Source organism: Aotus nancymaae, unplaced genomic scaffold (assembly GCF_030222135.1).
Source record: "Aotus nancymaae isolate 86718 unplaced genomic scaffold, 86718_ANA_hifiasm-v0.15.2.pri h1tg000036l, whole genome shotgun sequence".
NCBI classification, from domain to species: Eukaryota; Metazoa; Chordata; class Mammalia; order Primates; family Aotidae; genus Aotus; species Aotus nancymaae.
The window spans coordinates 4927860-4951122 of record NW_026988450.1 but is presented as its reverse complement, the minus strand read 5'-3'; the positions used below and the strand labels follow the sequence as shown (position 1 = coordinate 4951122).

Sequence of the window (23263 nt, the reverse complement as noted above, 5' to 3'; positions counted from 1 at the left end):
TTAGCAGTTCTAGGGGCTTTTTCTCACAGTTTTTCCTCTGGCTTTTTTGCAAGTATGTCATATAAATAGGTATTATTTCTTCTGCTAATTTCTAACTTCAGATTGGGCCCCAAGAGGTTCTTGCTGTCCACCCAAGCTCCCACAAGGAGGATTCAGTTCTCCCAGGTTTTGCTAAATGTCTGCAGTAGTGGTGTGAACCTAAAGTATCTTGAGACAGGTCACAATTCAGAAATTTTACTTTGTGAAGTTTAAGGACACACCATAGACATTGCTTTAGGAGGTCCTAACATGTGCCCAAGGTGGTCAGAGTAAAGCTTGCTTTTATACGTAAAAGGGAGACATGAGACATGAATATGTATAAGATGCACATGGATTTGGTTCAGAAGGGCAGGATAACTCTTAAGTCGGGGCTTCCAGGTCATAGGTAGATAAGAGACAAAAGGTTGCATTTTTGGAGTCCTTGATCAGCCTTTCACTGAATACATAATTTAGTCTGGCCCAATGAATCTGCATTTTTACATAAACAATAAGGCAGAGGAAGCAGTCAATTATGCCTTTGTCTCAGGTGAGCAGAGGGATGACTTTGTGTCCTGCACATGTAAAGATTAGCTGTCAGTTTACATTGCCATGGTGAAATTCAGAAGCACTGTTTCAGGTTAAAGATCTTGAAGCCCACAAGGAATTTCCTTGTAGCAAAATTGTGAGGGAGGTATGTAGCTTTCTTATCTTCGTAGCTATCTTATTTAGGAATAAAATGGGGGGCAGGTTTGCCTCACATAGTTCCCAACTTGACTTTTCCCTTAGCTTAGTGATTTTGGGGTCCTGAGATTTGTTATTCTTTCACAGTGGGTGCCCTTTTTATTTGACCCAAGTTGATCCAGTTTTCATACTCTTCACAGGTTTGCTGCATATATTGTATGTATGGGGGTGGTAGTTGTTTCCTGGTTTCATCAAGATGGCATCTCGTTTCCCTTTGGTGTTTGGTTAGTTTCAGGAAGGAGAAGCAGGCAAAGACATCTTTATTATCTTACAATTGAAACTATTAGCCTTTTCTTTTATACATATAGAATTAAGAACAGGTGAAGTTAAGTAATTTCTTCAAGGCCAGATAACCAGGGAGAATGAAGAAGAACCTCTTTTCCCCAGGGCCAGTGCTCTTTACATTCATATCACAAAGCAAACTTTCATGTTTTACCTTTAAAGATATTTCTTTTCACCTCAGTTTGTTCATTAACGATACTGTCTTCTAAAACAGGATGGTCATCATGATTTTTACATGCTTATCTGCACAATATAGAGAAAAAATACTTCCTTTTTCATTCCATTCCCCACTTCGTCTTAATGATTATGGAACATTTGCATTTTCCTAGACTTTGATATATACACAAAGTGCATTTTTATCTCATACGTCTATTATTTATTGTTTCACATTTCTAACTGACCTCAGCCTCCCCAGATAAATGAAAGCATACTATACTTTTTTTTTTTAGGTGGAGTTTTGTTGCCCAGGCTCACTTAAACTTCCGCCTCCTGGGTTCAAGTGATTCTCCTGCATAAGCCTCCCCAGTAGCTGGGATTACAGGTGCCCACCCCGATGCCTGGCTAATTTTTGTATTTTTAATAGAGATGAGGTTTTACCATGTTGACCAGGCTGGTCTCTAACTCCTGACCTCAGGTGATCCACCCACCTTGGCCTCCCAAAGTGCTAGGATTACAGGGCTGAGCTACCGCACCCAGCCCATGCTATACATTTTATTCTTTTTTCATTGTTGCAAGGTACTCCCATTTTTGAAATATCGTAAGTTTATTTTCCTTTTATTTTTCTATTAACTAGTGCTACAGTTCAACTTACTATTTTACATTTATAAATTTTAACAATTCAAAAAATGGAAATATTTGAATATTTTAATTTTTTTATATCCTCCGTCTTTTGTGTGTTTAAGAATCTTCCTACATTTTCTGCATGTGCTGCAAGAAACTCTTTAATGTACCCAACAGCTGTTTTATTCGTCAATTCAGGGGTGTCACCTCTCTTTTATCCATTTTTAAGAATATGAAAACATTTTTCCTTTCTGTTACTTCATAATTCCAGAGTTTTTTCCCCACTCTATTTTAGTGGCAGCATGATTGATTGATTTTTAGTGAAATGGCACATAATTATCTTACTGACATTCCCTACCCCGTAAACACCATGTACTTGTTATTTACTTTGCTAACTAAATAACTAACCGTTGCTGTATTTACGATAGCCTTTTTACAGATTGCCTGGACAACTTAAAAATAATCATGTTATATCCATTCTTTCAGGTTCCTTCCCATTCCACCTTGTAACATTTTTCATATTACCAGTCTTCTTAAAGCATTTATTTGATTACATTCTTTATTATGTTAAAAGAGTTCTTCAGGAGGTTTTTTTCTGAGTAAAGTCCAACTCCTTCCCTACCTTAGTGTTTTCTGGGTCTTTGATCATCTGGCCCTCTTTCTGTCTCTTTTTCCACCAGACCATTTGTTGTTAACCAGTAGTACTTTATATTTCTTGTCTTTGCCACATCATCATGTTCCACTCTTTTAAAGTACTTCTTTCCCTGTCTTTGTCCATATTATTTTCACACCCTGATACTTAAATTAAATGCCTTCAGAAAGCTTCGACTTCTCATTTCCTGTCTCTTTTGTGATTTTTTATATCTGTCTCATAGCAGTTAACAAAGGTAGAATAATCTATCTTTTCTGGCCAACTAAAATCTTTTGTAATAGTGGACTTCTTTATATATCTCCATATATAAAGCAATCTACATTGCTGTCTTGTAATTTATCCGTAATAAATATTTTTATACTTCATTCTTTGGAACTGAATGTCACATGTCTATTTTCTGAAGGTATTTTTACTGTTTAAGTAAATATTTTCTAGAATCCTATTTAGGGTTACTAAATGTGTTATAGTTATACTAATCTAGAAGTAGATGAAATATTTTAGATTTTGCCTTTACCTAAAACTGTTTTTAACATATATGTCTTGAGATAATACCAGAGGACAGTGACATTTGTGATGACATGTTGATCATTAATCAAATAATTGAAAGCCCTACTCCTTTTTTCAGATGTAGCATCTTATGTATTCTTATTTTGATTTTGTCTTAGGATACCTGCTCAGAAACACCTCACTTATGTTATAGGTTATAACACCTCTCTTACGTTAAACATCTCACTTATGTTTAGGCTCTCTTTTACAGAGGCGAACAGAGATAAACTAAAACAGTCCTTTGAAACACTTGTTAGAACTCATTCACACATACATGTTTGTAAACATATGCAAACGTCTGCAAACAAACCATTGCCTTCTTTTACTTTCTTTTGTATTCTTTTTCAATATAGGAAATGTATGAAGTTGCCAAGAAACTTTGTTCTTTTTGTGAAGGTCTTGTACATGATGAACATCTTCAACACCAAGGCTGGGCTGCAATCATGGCCAACCTGGAGGACTGTTCAAATTCATACCAAAAGCTACTTTTCAAGTTTGAAAGTATTTATTCAAATTATCTGCAGTCCATAGAAGACATCAAGTTAAAACTTACTCAGTATGTTTGCCATTAAAATGGATAATATTTGTTTAAAATACCTTTGAAATTTGTCGGTAGTTTTAGTCACTGCATATTTGTTTCTTGTAGGCCATATATTTATTATAACTGAGATTTATTCTTTCAGCATTTTCTGATAGTGCTTTATAGGTTGTAATTTTTAATTTAAAAATGATAATCAGGCTGGGCGTGGCAACTCACGCCTGTAATCCCAGCACTTTGGGAGGCCGAGGTGTGTGGATCACAAACTCAGGAGTTTGAGACCAGCCTGGCCAACATGGTGAAACCCTTTCTCTACTAAAAATTCAAAAATTATCTGGATGTGGTGGTGGGCTCCTGTAATCTCAGCTACTGGGGGGGCTGAGGCAGGAGAATAGCTTGAACTGGGGAGGCAGAGGTTGCAGTGAGCTGAGATCACTCCATTGTACTCCAGCCTGGGACAGAGCGAGACACTGTCTCAAAAAAAAAAAAAAAAAGATAATTCTGTTTACCATGTATCTTATGAGTCTCCCATAGTTCTTTCTCTTAGGTTGTTTTACTTAAGAATAAGACCCAAAACACTTTTAAAGTCATTTGTAAAACCAAGAATCTTTTTCTGTATCTTGACCAGTAAACAAAAGGCAAGATGTTAACATCAAACAGAAATAGATACATTATCAAACACTGGACAATGGAGGAAACTTTCTTTGTAAATATTGCCATCCTGCTACAGGTTTGATGAGGTGGAAACAAAGCCCTTGTGTTTTCACTCATTAAGATGGCAAGTTTTAGTTCTTTGCATAGAAATACATTTAATACACATTGATTGTTTTTTAAAAAGGGATATAGTTAATGTAAAAATAAAACTAATTCAGCATGAAACCAAACCTTAGCGTGTGTGCGTATGCTTGGTTTTTTTTGTTTGTTTTTTTTTTTGAGACGGAGTTTCGCTCTTGTTACACAGGCTGGAGTGCAGTGGCACGATCTCAGCTCACCACAACCTCCACCTCCTGGGTTCAAGCAATTCTCCTCCCTCAGCCTCCCGAGTAGCTGGGACTACAGGCACGTGCCACCATGCCCAGCTAATTTTTGTATTTTTAGTAGAGACAGGGTTTCACCATGTTGACCAGGATGGTCTCGATCTCTTGACCTCGTGATCCACCCGCCTCGGCCTCCCATTGGGCTGGGATTATAGGCGTCTTTATTTTTTTTAAATTCAGGTCACCTTTTAAATTCATATGTACCTGTTTTGTGGTATGAATATTAGATATATTTTGGCCTTAAGTTGAAAATGGAAGAAATCTTGGGAGGAAAGAGGATTCATTAAGACTAGAAAGATCTTTTTAAAGTTTAAATGAGAACCTTTTCAAGTAACTTTTCTGAAGGGTTCTATTAGCTATGTCAATTTAAACTAGGGACGTATCTTATATTTCATATGACTTTATAGAAGTTAAATCACCAGGATTTCTTGTTTTCCCCATGCTTTTGACCACAGAAACCTATTTTCAGGGTGTTATGAGTATAAGAATTATCCTTATCTTTATTAGGATTGTTATTTTTATCCTGTGCTTTCAGTACATCAAATGTATTTGATTTACATAAGGCCATAAGGTTGTATTCTAAGATACTGCTAAGGTGAATCTTTTTGTAAATTCAAATTTGTTACACCTTTAAGATTTTATAAAAGCCTAGTATTTACTTGTTTAATATAGCTAGCTTTACTTTAGAGTGATTTTCTTTTCTTTTTCTTTTTTTTTTTTTTTTTTTGAGACGGAGCCTTGCTCTGTGGCCTAAGCTGGAGTGAAGTGGCACCATTTCAGCTCACTACAATCTCCACCTCCCAGGTTCAAGCGATTCTTGTGCCTCAGCCTCCCAAGTAGCTGGGATTGCAGGCATCTCCCACCATGCCCGGCTAATTTTTGTAAGTTTAGTAGAGACAGGGCTTCTCCATCTTGGCCAGACTGGTCTCGAACTCCTGATCTCAAACGATTTGCTGCTCTTGACTCCCAAAGTGCTGGCATTACAGGTGTGAGCCACCGCACCCTGCCTGAGAGTGATATTTTAATGTGTTCATCATACCCTCTCTCTGCTAAAGTGGACTTCTTTTAGTGAATAGCTAGCTCATAAACTAATTTATGTATGTATAATGTAATGGAGAGTTGGTGAGATTTGTGTACGTCATGATATGTGTTTTCATTCAAGCATGCTAATTCTTAACTAGAGCAGTCTCGTAGTTTTACTGACAGATCTTTTGTGTTTTAAGTTTAGGAACTGCAGTTTCAGTAATGGCCAAGATTCCACTGTTGGAGTGCCTAACCAGACATAGTTACAGAGAATGTTTGGGAAGACTGGATTCTTTACCTGAACATGAAGCCTCAGAAAAAGCTGAGATGAAAAGATCTACTGAACTGGTGCTCTCTCCTGATATGCCTAGAACAACTAACCAATCCTTGTTAACCTCATTTCCCAAGTCAGTGGAACATGTGTCCCCAGATACCACAGATGCTGAAAGTGGCAAAGAAATTAGGGAATCTTGTCAAAGTACTGTTCATCAGCAAGATGAAACTTCGATAGATACTAAAGATGGTGATCTGCCCTTTTTTAATGTTTCTTTGTTAGACTGGATAAATGTTCAAGATAGACCTAATGATGTGGAATCTTTGGTCAGGAAGTGCTTTGATTCTATGAGCAGGGTAAGTAATGTTAATTTAATATTTCTTATGTCATTTAACTACATTACATTACTTACCCTAAATATCTTATGTACTGAGAGAATGAATATTACCCTTTAGTAGAAATAAATGAGCCGTGGATTGAAACTTTTTAACATAGGTTGAATCAGATTATTTAACTCTTAACTTTGTTTATGAATTGATTGTAAATTTGTGAAGATTACTTGAGATTATATAGGAAGAATTTCCAGGCAATAACAATAATTAGGTACAGTAAACTACACAGGTCTTGAGTTGTTTATGCAAGGAATAACCACCAAACAAATGAAGACATTGAAAATTTTATTACCCAGAAAGCCCCCTTGTGCCTGTTTCCAGTCACCATTTCCTTAGAGGCAACCTCTTTCTGACTTTTAAATACTGCATCTGTCGGAGATCTTTAAATTCAAAACTTAGACACTGTGTTTTTAGTTGTATTTTGTAAGTATAGTGAGCTTGTATTTTGGATTAAGGTCTTCTCCAGCATACTTGAAAATAATAGAAGTTAGCTATAGTGTTATTATTAAGTGATCAGTTTTTTCTTTTTAGAGGCTAATGCTACTTTGAATAGGGCATAGCAACAATATCCTAAGTCTTTGTGATATTTTACATGGCCATTACATTACAAAAGCAAAATACAAACTTGGGTTTGTTTATTCTTGTTTGTTAAAAAATCAATTAACATGACTTTAAAATAGTGCCTATAATGTAGTACTCACTAATTACATTATACCCATTAGATTTAAAAATATATATATTACTGGCTGTATTAGGAAGAATAGCTATTGGATGCTGGGCTTAATACCTAGGTGCTGGGATGATCTGTGCAGCAGACCACCATGGCACACATTTACCTATGTAACAAGCCAGCACATCTTGCACGTATACCCCAGAATTAAAAATAAATGTTTGAAATCAAAAAATATATATTATTTGCTCTAAAGCAGTGAAAATCCATTTTGGAAAATTTTATTTGTATATTTTTATTTATATGTTACAAAGTATATGATCTGTAAATGTGATATATTGCATAATAAATGGCACTTTGCCATGATGTTTTTATTAGAGCAGTATTTTTCTCCTCTCAGGAATACTGTACTTTTCTTGATAACAGTAGTGGTATTTCTGAAGATGAACCGAGTATGATATTTCTCTCTGATTGGAGATGCTTTGTCCAAAACAACTAACTTACTTGATATCTGATCACAGTAGTGTTGTTTGCCAATGAAGTAATAAAAACATGTACTAAGATTTTTTTTCCATAAAAGGAAATTCAGTTTAAATCTATCATTTTTGTAGATTAATTCCAGTTGTAACAGTATTTGTATCATATATTTTCAACTGCCAAATTAAAAACTCTTTCTCGGAAAATTAGTCAAGACATAGGTATTTTGGAAATTAGGATTTTGAATCACAGGGGCTCAAATCTGGGCATTGCCATTCATTTATTACCTTTGGCATCCATAATAAGTCACTTAACATGGGATAACTAGTTTTATATTTTTGTGGATTAAGAGATGCTAGTTTTGTAAATTATTGGTTTTCCCCCCCATTTTATCAGAAAAATTTTAGAATTGTTGCTGCATTTTTGTAGACTCGCATTTTTAGATTTTAGTATAGTCTTGCTAAAATGACTCTTTTTTTTTTTTGAGATGGAGTTTCACTCTGCTGCCCAGGCTAGGGTGCAGTGGCACAGTCTTGGCTCACTGCAACCTCTGCCATCTAGGTAACTGGGATTACAGGCTCCCACCACCACACCTAGCAATTTTTGTGGTTTTTAGTAGAGACAGAGTTTCACCATATTGGCCAGGCAGGTCTTGAACTCCTGACATCAAGTGATCTGCCTACCTCCCCCTCCCAAAGTGCTGGAATTACAGGTATGAGCCACTGTGCTCAGCCTTAAGATGACTCTTGAAGGTTCTGTTTCAGATTATACCACAAAAGGCAAACTAATTTTGTGTTTCTGATGATTAGCATATTTCTAAACTGCCAGGTTAGTGCCAGCATAATTTATTGAGCTTTAGTATTTCTTTCAGACAACTTGTGATCTTAAAAAATCTGTGCAGGGGAGTGGGTTTAAAGGTGGGAGGGTTAATAATAGAGAGTGTAAGAAAGTTTGTTTTATGGTTTTTTTTTTTCCTCAGTTAAAAATAGATGCCTTTGTGGATGCCAGAGAGCCCAAGAGTAAAAATTAATGTATCACTGACTGCTAATTATTGAAAATTGGCTAAACAATTACTAATAAGATTCTGTGGTTTAAATATATTTAATCTAAACCATTTCTTCAAAGGGTTTTATTAGCTGTGGATAAATGGAATAAAACGTTAAGTGCAGTGAGATTTTAGGAAGTCCATTGGGAACAGTGATTTAAGCCTGTAATCCCAGCACCTTGGGAGGCCAAGGTGAGAGTATTGCCTGAGCACAGAGAGTTTGAGACCAGCCTCAGTAACAAGCTGAGACCCATCTCTACAAAAAATTGTTTTAAAAATTAGCTGATTGTGGTGGCATGTACCTGTAGTCCCAGCAGTTCAGGAGGCTGAGGCTGTAGGATCGCTTGAGCCTGTAGTGAGCTGTGATCATGCCACTGCATTCCATCTTGGACAACAGAGCCAGAACCTGGCCCACCAAAAAAATTTTTTAAAGGAAGTTATGTAAACTGTTTAGTGAATCATAAAATACTCTCCTATGTTTGTCAGTGCACTTTCACTTTCAATGAATTATTAAATTGAGAAACATTGTATTCAGGAGCCCGTGTTTTTGGTTTGTTTTGTCTTTAAGTTGTTGCTATGTTAAGTTTATGTGTAATTGTAGTTTTGCCAGGTTGAACATTTGAACCAATTTCATCTTTTTCATCTTTATCATTCTAATAATTTGTAAGCAGGCTTTGATTTGCATAGTACTCGAGTAGAAATATATACACATTGGACTCAGTTACCACAAAATTGAGAAAAGCGAGAAAATGTTTACAAATGTACAAGTTTCAGTTGAGACAACATTGTGCAAAACTAGTGCTGCCTATTCTGAAATAATGTTTCCCTTTGATTTTTTTGGTGGTGTTAGAAATGCAGCCTCTTATTCTTGGATAATAACACTGGATTCTTGATAATAACAATAAAATAGTTCAGTTTTAATTGCTTTTGTATGTTTTCTGTGTACAAGACTGTGCATTAATCAGGTTTTTTTCCACTGTGGAGATTAGAGAAGGCAGCATGAAGGAGGTAGTATTTGACTAGGATCTTTAAATAGAGGGTAGAGGTTGTCTTAAACAGTTAGTATAAGAAATGTGAACAAAGATCAGAGGTAGAAGAACACAGTTTATCTTGAAATGATAGACATTTCAGCTTGAGAAGATGAGAGGCCTGAAAGATTTTCTCTGGTACCAGATCAATGAAGCCTTTATTGTATTCTACATTTGTTGGATATTATTTGTGGGCAGAAGAAACTTTTGTGGGGAGTTTTATTAGGAACAAGCATAGGAAGTCAGCAATAGAAGGTGTCATGGTTGAAACCGACATATAGTTATTAATAAACAGTCAGAAACCGTTTGAGAATTTGTGAGACTGATTGGTGATTGAAGTAGGCTTGGGACTTATCTCCAGAAAACTTATATTTAATGCTGACATCATACATATTGAGAACAGTAAAAATGGACTAAGGGCAAAGTCCTTCTGAATCATCTATTTTAAGAAAATTAGTCAGAGAAAAGGGAGCCGGAAAAGGATGTTATGGAGGAACCAGTAGAAGTAACTTCCCAGAGCCTGTAGGGTTGGGAAAAGATTATCTGCCATGGTAACTATTAAAGAGCCTCAAGTGAAGCAAGGTTATAGGTAGTTTTTGGCTGAGCAGTTTTTATGCAAAATACAGACAGAAATGCAGCCAAGTAAAATATTTAAGGGACCGGGAGCATTATTGGAAAATTGTATGAATTCCATGAGTTTCAGCAAATGTGTAGAATTAAAGCCAGGAGCAAGAGAGATGGAAGAGTGAGAAAGTATAATTGAGCAAGCAGATTCATTGAGAAGAGACTGAGACTAAAAAGTTTTTATTGTCTGTCTCCTGGAGGGAGATAAGTTTGCCAAAGAAGTTTATATATTTTAAAGAGTAGTTGCATTGATAAGAGAATTAATGATATTATGCTTACCTTGAGAATAGCTTTTTCTGAAAGATATTGAGAAGTGATTTAATTGTAGCACTGATTGAAATGTGTGATTCCTGAAACTGTATTCCTAATTACGTATTCTAGTGTAAATTCAGTATTGTCTAGGATGATATTTATCCTGTTATTGACCTTTTTATGAAAGTATAACTTAAGAGTTCCCATGCCTTTCCTATTCTGTATCTTTTATCACTTACTTTCTCTCTAAAGCTATATGTCATAATAGCATGAAATATATTTTAAACTATTTGCTGAAAATTGTATTTATATGTGATTCCCTGTCATTTAGCTTGATCCAAGGATTATTCGACCGTTTATAGCAGAATGCCGTCAGACCATTGCCAAACTTGATAATCAGAATATGAAAGCCATTAAAGGACTTGAAGATCGGCTCTACGCCCTGGACCAGATGATTGCTAGCTGCAGCCGACTGGTGAATGAACAGAAAGAGCTCGCTCAGGTACCTATTTTAGACTTTTCTCAGGTAAAGGAATTTGTGGTTTTTCTGTACACATATTTTATGTGCAATATCAATTTGGTGTGCACCGTTTCTTCACTTTATCCTTGAATATTGTTAATGTGTTAATATTGTTTGCATGTAATAAAGCAGAAAGGTATGTTGTTGTTAGTTTGATAAAGTGAGCTCAGGCTCCTATAGATAAACCGTGAAACTGCTATTTGAAGCTGGGAGGAGAAATCAACATTTTTTGATACATTAAAAACATATGATCATAACATTTATTGTGCTAAAAATTTCAGTGCTTTCTACTACCCTCCCCATAGGACAAAGAATGAAATTTTTTAAGAATAGAAAGAAAATGTGAAATCCTGAAGAATTTACTAATACTTTTAATAGTAATACCTAGGTTTTAGGTCTGATTTAATGCCATGTTCCTAGAACTGTTTAAAAAGTGGATTTTAAACCAAGGGAAGGTGATAGAATGGCTAAGTAAGAGTGGTAAACTTGGATATTTCTCAGCAAACCAGTTAATTCATGATTGCTTGTCCTCCACCCACCATGAGAAGCATTGTGGCAAAACCACCCGTAGCTGAACAGCTGAGTGTCATAATCAGTTTCTGACACATGGTTTTCTAGTTTAATTTTCCTCTGCCAATATTTTTTCTCTAATTGTGTTCTTTCATTAGAACATACGAATAATTGCATCCCCCATATTAAGTTTTTTCCCTTTTTTTTTTTTTAAGGTAAAACATACTTCCATGATGTTATAGTCGAGGATGATATAAATTAGAATGTCCTTCAGTATTTCCTTTTGGTGATAAGTTCAATTTTGTCTCTTGAAAATCTCTTTAAATCACTTGATTTCTGAAGGATATTTTTACTTGGTTCTTACAAAATTCTAGATTGTTGGCATTTTACTTGTGGTCTTTTATTTGCCTTTTGTTTGGTTTTTAGCGATTTTGGTATGAGGTGCCAAGACATGGCATTCTTGGTATTTATCCTACTTTGGGCTTGTAGTGCCTCTTCAATCTGTGGCTTAATGACTTACACTATTTTGGAAAATTCTGAGTCAATTTCTCTTCAGATCTTCCTTTTTCCTCACTTGCTTTTTCTTCTCTTCCAGTTACATGTGCTATACCTTTCACCATATCTGTTTCATTTACACTTGTTTCCTGTATTTTTCATCTTTTTATCTGTGCTTCATTCTAGATATTTACTTTTAACCTACATTTTAACTATTTCTCTTTTTTAGTGACTAGCTGTAGCTAACCATATGCTCACTTCTTATTTTTGTTCATTTTTCAGCTCTACAATTTCAGTTTGGTTCTTTTGTTTATATAGTTTCAAATTCTCTACCCAAATATTTAGTCTTAGCCATTCATCATCTCTTTGAACACGTTAGCACATAGCAATTTAAAAATCTTTATCTGTTCATTCTATTGCCTGTGTGTCTGTTTATATTTGGTGATGTTTCTTATAATTCTCACTCTTGTGGTCTTGCCTTTTCATGTACCTTAATTTTTTTTAATAAGAAAAAGAAATATTATGAGGCCTAGGTTAACGTTTTCTTCTACAGAGAATTTATGTTTGGTTTTGGTATGTGCTTCGGGCAGTTAAAATCTTAAATTACTTTAGTTTACTTTCAGAGATTTGGATGATTGGAAGTTTGTATTCTAGTTCTTGGGATGGTCATTCTACTTTCAGCTTACTCTTAATCATAGGATATAGCTTTTAGGGATCTGAAAACAAGCAATGTCTGTTCCATTGTACCTTCCTTTGGTTGGCTCTGGTTTTCAGTTTTTAATTTTCTGTGTAAGTGAGGACTGCTGACTACTTATTTTTAACTTTGGACTCCTCTTCAAGAATCAGCAGAATTTCTCAGGGCAAAGCATTCCTAGTCACCTAACCTTCTCTCTTGGTTTCCTTATTCTCCTGGATCCTAGCCCTTTAACTGTGCCTGGCTTCTTCACTGCCTTCCTGGATCTCCCACCCCTAAAGCCACAGGTAGCTTGGTTGACCTTGCTAGATACCATTACTAGAGACAGAACTCTGCATTCCTGATTTGCTTCTTCTGCAGTGTTGTTTTTTAACTTCCATAGAATGAGTCAAACAAAATGTATTTAACCATACTTATTTTGATGATTAGTTTCAGTTTTTCCATGTTAGAAATAATTGATTGAATGTTCTAGTATTTCTTTAGGCACAATCTCCATTAATGAGATTGTTGAATTAAGGTGTTTGTTCATTTTAAATATTAATTAGTAATGTTTTAAGCCCTGCCATGAAGGCAGAATCAGTCAATACTTCCAGTGAGTAAGGAGCAGAGTAATTTCTCTGTTATCAGTGTATGTATGTACTCTGCCATGTATGTACTCTGACTTGTCATTTGCCACATTTTCTTTTTCATGTTTTTGTTAGAATTGATCATATATCATCTGGATAATTCTTTGTCTATTATAGATCATACAGATATTGTCTCTCTGATCATAATTTATACAGATTATAAAACAAAATCTTTAAATTTTGATGCAGCCAAATTGTCTTTTTTCATATTTAATTTTATGAACCCATCAATCTGTAAAATCCTCTAGATTTCTTGGTAACTATTTCACAGATTGAATAAACCAGGACTTTCAATACTCTTATCTGAGACCTTCCATATTTCTGTCTCTACTTTTTCTTTGCTCCCCTTAATCTTTTGATATTTAAAAATATTGTTATTATTCCTCCTGCTTTATGTCACTTGAAATCTTCTGCAGTCAAGCAGATAAATTGGATGAGTTTATATTTGATAGTAATATAAAAAGATACTTATTGCTGATATCGTCCTCAGGTTTACTTGGGTTCAGCAAATAGAGTTTTGTCATACAAGGAAAAGTCTTCTTCTGGGAATATGGTTGCGGTGATAATATTAGTTATTTTCTCAAAATGGAAGAATGCATTATTTGTAAATTTGAACTTTTGTTGTTTGCTTTCTAAATCTGACTGTATAACCTCCCTGAATCCAAACTGAAGTAAAATTCAGTGAAAATTTCTTATGTTGTCCCCATGGAAATTATAAGATTAATTTTTGTTGTCTTGTGCTCATAGAGCAGCCTGTTTCAACATCTTCATTCACCCTAATTTAATTGTAGCATTTTGCTGTTGTTTTAAACTATGGTAGCTCATGGAATATAACTCTTAGAACACCAAATGAATATTAGAGATAATATTCTTATTTTTAGAAAATATCTTTTCTTTCTTTGATTTTGATACCTGAGTAGTATACTCTTTTTAAACATTTGAAGGGAATTAAATATTTAAGTTCTCCAATGGATATTTTTTGGTATTCCTAAGTACTCCTGATGACTGTATTTAGAAGTCATCTACATTGCCTGGTTGTGTGTTGGGAGAACAATTGTAAGACAGAAATGTAGGCCCCAAGGTAGGCCGTTTTCAACTGAGTGTGTCTGAGTGAATCTGACTGTGAGAGAATTCAGTTTAATAAGATTATTTTCAATGAACTCATGAAAGAAAAGGGATAGCCAGTTGAAGTTAGGTGGTGTATGGTCAGTGGGGCAACTTTTCACACCTGTATTGTCATGTATTTGGCTACCAGGGGATGTAAAGTTGAGGTTTTAGCAGAAACTTCATTTCCTCAGCCAATCTTTTCTAATCTTGAAGTCTTGATCCCATCAGGTTTATTTTCTCTTAGTATTCTGTACTTACACTGTATGGCAATTATAATTAAATGACTGCATGCTTTTTAATACAGTCTCTTCTCAGAATATAAGCTCCAAGGAGCCAGGACACTAGTGTGTCTTCTATTACTCTCTCCACAGGAGAGGCCTTACCACACCTGATAAATACATAGTAGGAACACATCAGTACTTAATAAAATGAGAATTTGGATTTGTGTTTCTTTAAATTTGAGAAATGTTACAATTCTGTTTAGTCTCTGACTGGTCTGGAATTTTTTACATTTTGTTATTTACAGATGTCTCATCAGTTACTTTTTGCTGCTAATGGTATTTCCCTGTTGCAGATAGTTTATCAGTACTTCCTTCAGAATGTGGTTGGTGAAAAGTAGATACATTCAGATTAGCCAGTTTTAGGAGTTGATTTTACATCTTGCTAAACACATTTACAACACAGTATAATACATTCTAGCTACATTGAAATTAAAACTTAAAAATCACTCCCAATTAAAAGAGAAGAGAAATCATGGAAAGAGATTTATTATTTGCTGCCTGTACATCTCATAAAATAGAGACGATTTCAAATGGCTTTCAAGAGGTAATTTCTTGAAACCACATTTATGAGGATTGTTGTAGACCCTTCTACATGGTTTTGGCAGAAAAACTTCACTCACTGGACCTATGAAGCTGTGTAACACTGGAGCCATTTATGCATTTACTACATTCAGAAAAATAGAGGATTAAAAAATATTGTTTGAAAGCAAAGCAGTTTGTGTTTAACATAAATATTTTCCACTTAACTGAATGTCCATACCTTTCATGAAACAAAATTAACGTCCTTTGAAATAATCTTTTCTCAAAGGGATTTTTAGCTAATCAGATGAGAGCTGAAAACTTAAAGGATGCATCCGTATTACCTGATTTATGCCTGAGTCACGCAAATCAGTTGATGATTATGTTGCAAAATCATAGAAAACTGTTAGATATTAAGCAGAAGTGTACCACTGCCAAACAAGAACTAGCAAATAACCTACATGTCAGACTGAAGTAAGTGATTCTTTTATATCTCTTTTATGATTCTTTGATATCTGTTTTAAGATGTATATACAGTTGATGTTTATATTTATTTCTCTCAAATGATGTGGTGATTTTTCTCTTAACCATTTTACTAAAATACCTTATTGATGAACTTTGGAATTAGACTATTTTTGTAGAGCTTATGTATCTTGATATCTTTGGCTTAACTAAGTAAGGAATTCTTTTAGACAAACCTTTGTGAATGTTGAAAATAATGGATTTTATTCTATAGATGGTGTTGCTTTGTAATGCTTCATGCCGATCAAGATGGAGAGAAGTTACAAGCTTTGCTCCGCCTCGTAATAGAGCTGTTAGAAAGAGTAAAAATTGTCGAAGCTCTTAGTACAGTTCCTCAGATGTACTGCTTAGCTGTTGTTGAGGTTGTAAGAAGAAAAATGTTCATAAAACACTACAGGGAGGTATGCAAGTTGAATTCTATTTTAATTATATATGAACTTGAATGAATTTATGTGTGTTTTTGTTATTTAACATAAGCTCTCCTCTTCTAGTGGGCTGGTGCTTTAGTCCAAGATGGAAAGAGATTATATGAAGCAGAAAAATCAAAAAGGGAATCCTTTGGGAAATTATTTAGTAAGTGTTCATTAATAATTTTAATTACTTTTGTAAGGAAAAAATTTTGTATAAGCTTGAAATTTCTATAGCATACTGCATGAATATGCTGTTAATTACCATCGATATCTAGAGAAATATTCCTTTTTAAGTCTTGAATTGAATCCATTGTTAAATTTTAAACTTGAATTATTGTCAACTTTTAATTTACTTTTTCAAAAACCAGACATAATTTTTTGCCTTAAATAAAGCTCTAAAATAACCATATTGTTAATTTCTTTATACAGGGAAGTCTTTTTTAAGAAATCGTCTGTTTAGGGGACTGGACTCCTGGCCCCCTTCCTTTTGTGTATGTATTTATTTTCTAACCATGACTACATTCTGTATGTTTTAAAACCTTTTTTCCAGAAGTAGAGGCATTTATCAGAAACTTGCAGAAATTGTTGTGGTTTAAAACATCAAAAGTGGTTTTGGCTTTAAAAGCCAGTTAGCATAAAGCTTTAAGATTCATATTTGCATTCGTAATTTTTGATAAACAATCTTCATAACACAGGAAGACACCTTATACCGCACTGTTAGGATTGCTGGAAATAGATTCACTTGATGTTTTTGTTTCGTTGTCCCTTTCTTTTTTTCTTTCCACCCTTCCCTCTTCTTCCTTCCTCCGCTCTTCCACCGCCTCCTCCTCCTCCTCCGCTCTTCTACCTCCTTCTCCTCCTCCCCCTCCTGTATTTCTTTTCACACCACTCCCTATTATATTTTGACGAATCAAGAATAATGATGCCTCAGTCTTCACTGGAGTTAGACATTAGTTTGGTATATTTCTAAACCATTATTATCTGGGGTCATTAATTTTATTACATGAGAAGAAACATTTTCATGATCAAAGTAATAAGGGGGGTTTTACCCTCATCAGATGTACTGCTTAGCTGTGTTGTTGTTGTTGCTGTTGTTGTTGTTGTTGTTGTCCTTTTGGAGACAGAGTCTCGCTCTGTTGTCCAGGCTGGAGTGCAGTGGCATGATCTCATCTCACTGCAACCTCTGCCTCCCGGGTTCAAGCTATTCTTATGCCTACCCTCTCAAATAGCTGGGACTACAGGTGCCCACTACCACACCCAGCTAAGTTTTTGTATTTTTAGTAGAGGTGGCCTTTACCATGTTGGCCAGCTGGTCTCAAACTCCTGGCCCCAAGTGATCTGCCTCCCTTGGCCTCCCAATATGTTGGGGTTACAGGCATGAGCCACCACGCCCAGCTGTGCTTAGATGTTAAACATGTTTCTATATTGCAAGATTTCTTAGTGTTTTAAATGTATGCATTTTTTAATATCTGAGATTTGCTGACATAATAGCGATTCCCATACTTATTTATCCAAAAACTCTTTTTGTATGAAGAGCATCTTGACATCTCCAGATCTGCTTGAGTAGTGTTTTAAAACAATTGAAGTTTGTTTTTTTTTAATGCAATTCTTGGCAATTTTATAAATAACAAATTGGTAGAGTTTACCAGTTAATATTTTTTACAGAAGCTAAAATTGACCAAAACTTTGTCTCCTGGGAAATGTAATGGAAAGGTCAAGGGAACAGCAAATCAGAAACTGTTACATTGAAAAAATAAATAAATACATGTGTGTATTTTAATATATTAGTGGCTTTAACATGGTATATATATAAATATATGTAAACAATATATTTATGTAGTATATATACTTGTATATGTATTTCCCATGTTAAAGCTACGAATGTATTTACCATGGTAAAGCATGCTAAGTGGTAATAGGAATGAATAGACAGACGTAAGGCTTGAGAGGTCTTCATGATTACACTAGGTAAAGAAACAATTTTGGAGTAGCCTCTGCACTAGTGAAACATGGTTTTATTTAATGTTGAGAGGAATACTGTAATTCCCATAAAATGATGCTAAAAGCAGAGAAGGGGAGGGACAGGCACATCACTTGATCACCAGCAGTTCATGTCCCATTTTACTAATGGCTCAGAAAAATAATATGCTATATCTTTATTGAATGATGTTTTTTTGTTTCTTAATCATCTGAAGCATTTTAGTTTGTTTGGTATAATTAATTATAGTAAGAAATTATATAAATTTGTCATCTATATTTTTTGGTTGAAAAAAATTTTTTTAATTTATTTATTTTTTGGTTCAGACTCAGAAGCCTCGAAAGTTCGACTGTGAACTTCCAGATATCTCATTAAAAGATTTACAGTTTCTGCAATCATTTTGTCCTTCAGAAGTTCAGCCATTCCTCAGGTAAATGTCGTTAGTATTTTTAACTAATTTATAACCTTAAAATTTTTTTTTATTCTGGAGTTGTGCCAGATAGTACGAGTAATCTTTAGAGATGCCCAGATAAGAAATATTTAAGATAGACTGGCTTTCCTGTGACTGCTTTGAGAAATTTCTGGGGAACGTAAAATGATCGAAAATGAAGATAAAGTAAAAGAAGGTATATCTTACATGTAATTTATTTATTTCTGTAGCTACTCTTTCTTTGCATGCTCTTGGGAATTTTCTAACTTTTTACTTTTTTTTTTTTCTTGAGACGGAGTCTTACTCTGTCGCCTAGGCTGGAGTGCAGTGGCGCAATATCGACTCACTGCAACCTCTGCCTCCCGGGTTCAAGCAATTCTCCTGCCACAGCCTCCCAAGTAGCTGGGATTATAGGCACCCACCACCCTGGCTGGCTAATTTTAGTATTTTTAGTAGAGATGGGGTTTCACCACGTTGGCCATGCTGGTCTCAAACTCCTAACCTCGTGATTCACCCTCCTCGGCCTCCCAAAGTACTGGGATTACAGATGTGAGCCATCACACCTGGCCCTAACTTTTTACTTTACTGATGATGACACAGACTTCTTAAAATACTTCTGGTATTAATTAAAAAGGAATGATAAGGTTCTTGTTGTTTTTGACATATCAAAATATTTGATGGCAGTTATCCATTTCCTTTAAGAAATCAGAAGTCTAATTTCATTGTATTCTCTTTCAGGGTTCCCTTACTTTGTGACTTTGAACCTCTACACCAGCATGTACTTGCTCTACATAATTTAGTAAAAGCAGCACAAAGTTTGGATGAAATGTCACAGACCATTACAGATCTACTGAGTGAACAAAAGGCAAATTCAGTTCTTTCAGTTTCTTTATTAGTGTAAAATATTTGTGTTGCTGCAGCTCTTTAAGCCTTTCTTTCTGTTTTCTAGGCATCCGTGAGTCAGACATCCCCACAGTCTGCTTCTTCACCAAGGATAGAAAGTACGACAGGAATTACAACTACTACCTCACCAAGAACTCCTCCACCACTGACTGTTCAGGATCCCTTATGTCCTGCAGTTTGTCCCTTAGAAGAATTATCTCCAGATAGCATTGATGCACATACGTTTGATTTTGAAACTATTCCCCATCCAAACATAGAACAAACTATTCACCAAGTTTCTTTAGACTTGGATTCATTAGCAGAAAGTCCTGAATCAGATTTTATGTCTGCTGTAAATGAGTTTGTAATAGAAGAAAATTTATCATCTCCTAATCCTATAAGTGATCCACAAAGCCCAGAAATGATGGTGGAATCACTTTATTCATCAGTTATCAATGCGATAGACAGTAGACGTATGCAGGATACAAATGTATGTGGTAAAGACGATTTTGGAGATCATGCTTCTCTGAATGTCCAGTTGGAAAGATGTAGAGTTGTTGCCCAAGACTCTCACTTCAGTATACAAACCATTAAGGAAGACCTTTGCCACTTTAGAACATTTGTACAAAAAGAACAGTGTGACTTCTCAAATTCATTAAAATGCACAGCAGTAGAAATAAGAAACATTATTGAAAAACTAAAATGTTCTCTGGAAATAACACTAAAAGAAAAACATCAAAAAGAACTACAGTCTTTAAAAAATGAATATGAAGGTAAACTTGATGCACTAATAAAGGAAACTGAAGAGAATGAAAGCAAAATTAAAAAATTAAAAGGAGACTTAGTATGCCTTGAGGAGGTTTTACAAAATAAGGATAATGAATTTGCTTTGGTTAAACATGAAAAAGAAGCTGTAATCTGCCTGCAGAATGAAAAGGATCAGAAGTTGTTAGAGATGGAAAATATAATGCACTCTCAAAATTGTGAAATTAAAGAACTGAAGCAGTCACGAGAAATAGTGTTAGAAGACTTAAAAAAGCTCCATGTTCAAAATGATGAGAAATTACAATTATTGAGGGCAGAACTTCAGTCTTTAGAGCAAAGTCATCTAAAGGAATTAGAGGACACACTTCAGGTTAGGCACATACAAGAGTTTGAGAAGGTTATGACAGACCACAGAGTTTCTCTGGAGGAATTAAAAAAGGAAAACCAACAAATAATTAATCAGATACAGGAATCTCATGCTACAATTATCCAGGAAAAAGAACAACAGCTACAGGAATTAAAACTCAAGGTTTCTGATTTGTCAGACATGAGATGCAAGTTAGAGGTTGAACTTGCATTGAAAGAAGCAGAAACTGATGAAATAAAAATTTTACTGGAAGAAAGCAGAACCCAGCAGAAGGAGACCTTGAAATCTCTTCTTGAACAAGAGACAGAAAATTTGAGAACAGAAATTAGTAAACTCAACCAAAGGATTCAGGATAATAATGAAAATTATCAGGTGGGCTTAGCAGAGCTAAGAACTTTAATGACAATTGAAAAAGATCAGTGTATTTCAGAGTTAATTAGTAGACATGAAGAAGAATCAAATATACTTAGAGCTGAATTAAACAGAGTAACATCTTTGCATCACCAAGCATTTGAAATAGAAAAAAACCTAAAAGAACAAATAATTGAACTGCAAAGTAAATTAGATTCAGAATTGAGTGCCCTTGAAAAACAAAAAGATGAAAAAATCTCCCAACAAGAAGAGAAATATGAAGCTATCATCCAGAACCTGGAGAAAGACAAACAAAAGTTGGTCATGAGCCAGGAACAAGACAGAGAACAGTTAATTCAGAAGCTGAATTGTGAAAAAGATGAAGCTATTCAGACTGCCCTAAAAGAATTTAAATTGGAGAGAGAAGTTGTTGAGAAAGAGTTATTAGAAAAAGTTAGACATCTTGAGAATCAAATAGCAAAAAGGTAAGAATTAAGTTTAGTCTGTAATTATAAAATTAAAAATCAGTTATTTAAACTTATGTGTGTGTGCGTGCATGTGTGTGTGTGGTCATAGCACCTTGATTTACTAATTTACCTTGGGTAAATATAGCAACTAGGGTATTTTCATGAAGTAAAAACATACCTTTTAGTCAGTGTTTCTTGCAAATAGAAATAACAGACTAAATCCATGAGTGGCTTTTTAAAAATGAATCAGCAGTTTGGATTTTCAGAGAAATGTTTTGTTGAAAGTTTGAAATGTTTTAAAGAGCTCTTTGCTTTATCTTTTTCAATTCGTAAGTTCTCTCTTGATTTATTAGCATTTTTTCTAAATTCTTTAGTAAACAATTACTTATATTCTCTTTAAATTTAATATGTATATTAAAGACTGTAAAATTTTCTTCTGCATATTGTTTACTAAAGGCTGAATCATAGATCGGAACATGTAGAGTGTTCCTCATTGTTATTTTCTTTTTTTTTTTTCTTACACATTGCTGTAAAGATGTGTCCAACATTGATTGTTATTTTCTTAATACAGTTTCAGTTATTTCCTCTGTTTGAAAGGTGTTTTTAAATTGCAGGATTGATATTGTGGTTGTAGATTAATGTTTTTACATTTTTATTATTATTACTGTCTGATGTTACTGCCTTTTGATCACAGAAGATGGTTTTTAGTATTTTTACTCTTAATCAATGAAGGGGGGTTTTGTGACCCAATAAACAGTTTCTAGAACATATGTCAATTCATTCTATCATTAATTCTCCAAGTGAATACATACATATATTTTATATTTCAACCTGTCTCTTGTCTTATCACTTTTAAACAATCTCTTCTGTTGTCTGCTATGTAATACTCATGTGTTGGTTTACAATTAAACTTCCACTTTTGTTTTGAAAGAAGGTCTTTAGGTATTCTAGGGGGATTAGACAATTTAAGAGAGGAATTAGGGTTTGCATGTATGTTTAAAAGCTAGGGTCCACAGGCACTTTCTCACTTATAGATAAAAGAAAAAAAAAAAGCTAGGAGAGAGAAGATTAACAGAGTCACTGCTGAAGACCAGGAGAGCTTGTTAAAGAGAATCAGAGATGGACAGTACTTAAAGCAGTAAAAACAGATTATATTCAGACACTATTGCAGTATGGAAAATAGGCCTTATTGTAGAACTAGGCTCAATTCTGAATACAGCATGAACAAGTTGAGATTTATAGCCAAGGAGGGTAAGGGTCAGTGCATGGAAAATTACTTAGAGGAAACATCAGGAGTGAGGGGAATTTTGGTTAAATTGATCTAACAGGATCTTACCTTACTGAAGGTAGGCCAGGGTGATAAAATACCAAGCGTAGGGACGACAATTTGGTCAGAAATTGATGGAGAGATATTCTCTAAACTGAGTTAGCAAGACTCTTGCTACAGCTGGGCAGTGTAGGCCCAAGAAGAATAGATGTCAAGGTCAAAACCTAGAGGACCTAGAGGAGCCCGACAGAAGTTTAGTTCAGGAGAGCCCTTTTCAAACACTAGGTGAAATATCAGGAAAACAGGCTGAAGCACCCACCAAAGTGGATGGTTTTCCATTTCTCTCTGGGAAGCCGCTACATTAAGAATCTCTTCAAAGACCAGTCTGACTCAATCTGCATCACAAAATGGATAATTCTCAGTTATTTGCCAGGAAGCTACTGTGAAACTGCATCTGGCTACAACCATCTCTGGAGAATAATAAGCCTGTGCTTCTTTTCTGCCTCCCAAACCTTGCAGATCTTTTCATTGGCAAACTGGAAGCTATACCTTGGATTTTGGGAAATGTAGGATCTCTATTTCAGTGCATATGAGATGATAAAAGAGGGGCAAGGGCAATGGTTATGGAATACTAGACAGTCCAGCACTTTATACCCCATTTAAAACTCAGCAGTCAGACAGATAAATGTTTTT

At 34.9% G+C, this 23263-nt stretch overlaps 1 protein-coding gene across 3 annotated transcripts in view; it reads left to right on the top strand.

The window, feature by feature from the left end:
• The window catches only part of RB1CC1 (RB1 inducible coiled-coil 1), a 99792-nt gene that overhangs the window by 42245 nt on the left and 34284 nt on the right, over nucleotides 1-23263 (top strand). For all 3 annotated transcript variants that reach the window (XM_012442916.3, XM_012442914.2, XM_064384179.1), the window contains 10 exons: nucleotides 3373-3575; nucleotides 5818-6247; nucleotides 10711-10881; nucleotides 15421-15605; nucleotides 15868-16054; nucleotides 16145-16226; nucleotides 16493-16554; nucleotides 18368-18471; nucleotides 19210-19336; nucleotides 19421-21321. In XM_012442916.3, coding sequence (XP_012298339.1) covers nucleotides 3373-3575; nucleotides 5818-6247; nucleotides 10711-10881; nucleotides 15421-15605; nucleotides 15868-16054; nucleotides 16145-16226; nucleotides 16493-16554; nucleotides 18368-18471; nucleotides 19210-19336; nucleotides 19421-21321 — 3452 coding nt within the window. The remainder of the gene's footprint in view (nucleotides 1-3372; nucleotides 3576-5817; nucleotides 6248-10710; nucleotides 10882-15420; nucleotides 15606-15867; nucleotides 16055-16144; nucleotides 16227-16492; nucleotides 16555-18367; nucleotides 18472-19209; nucleotides 19337-19420; nucleotides 21322-23263) is intronic.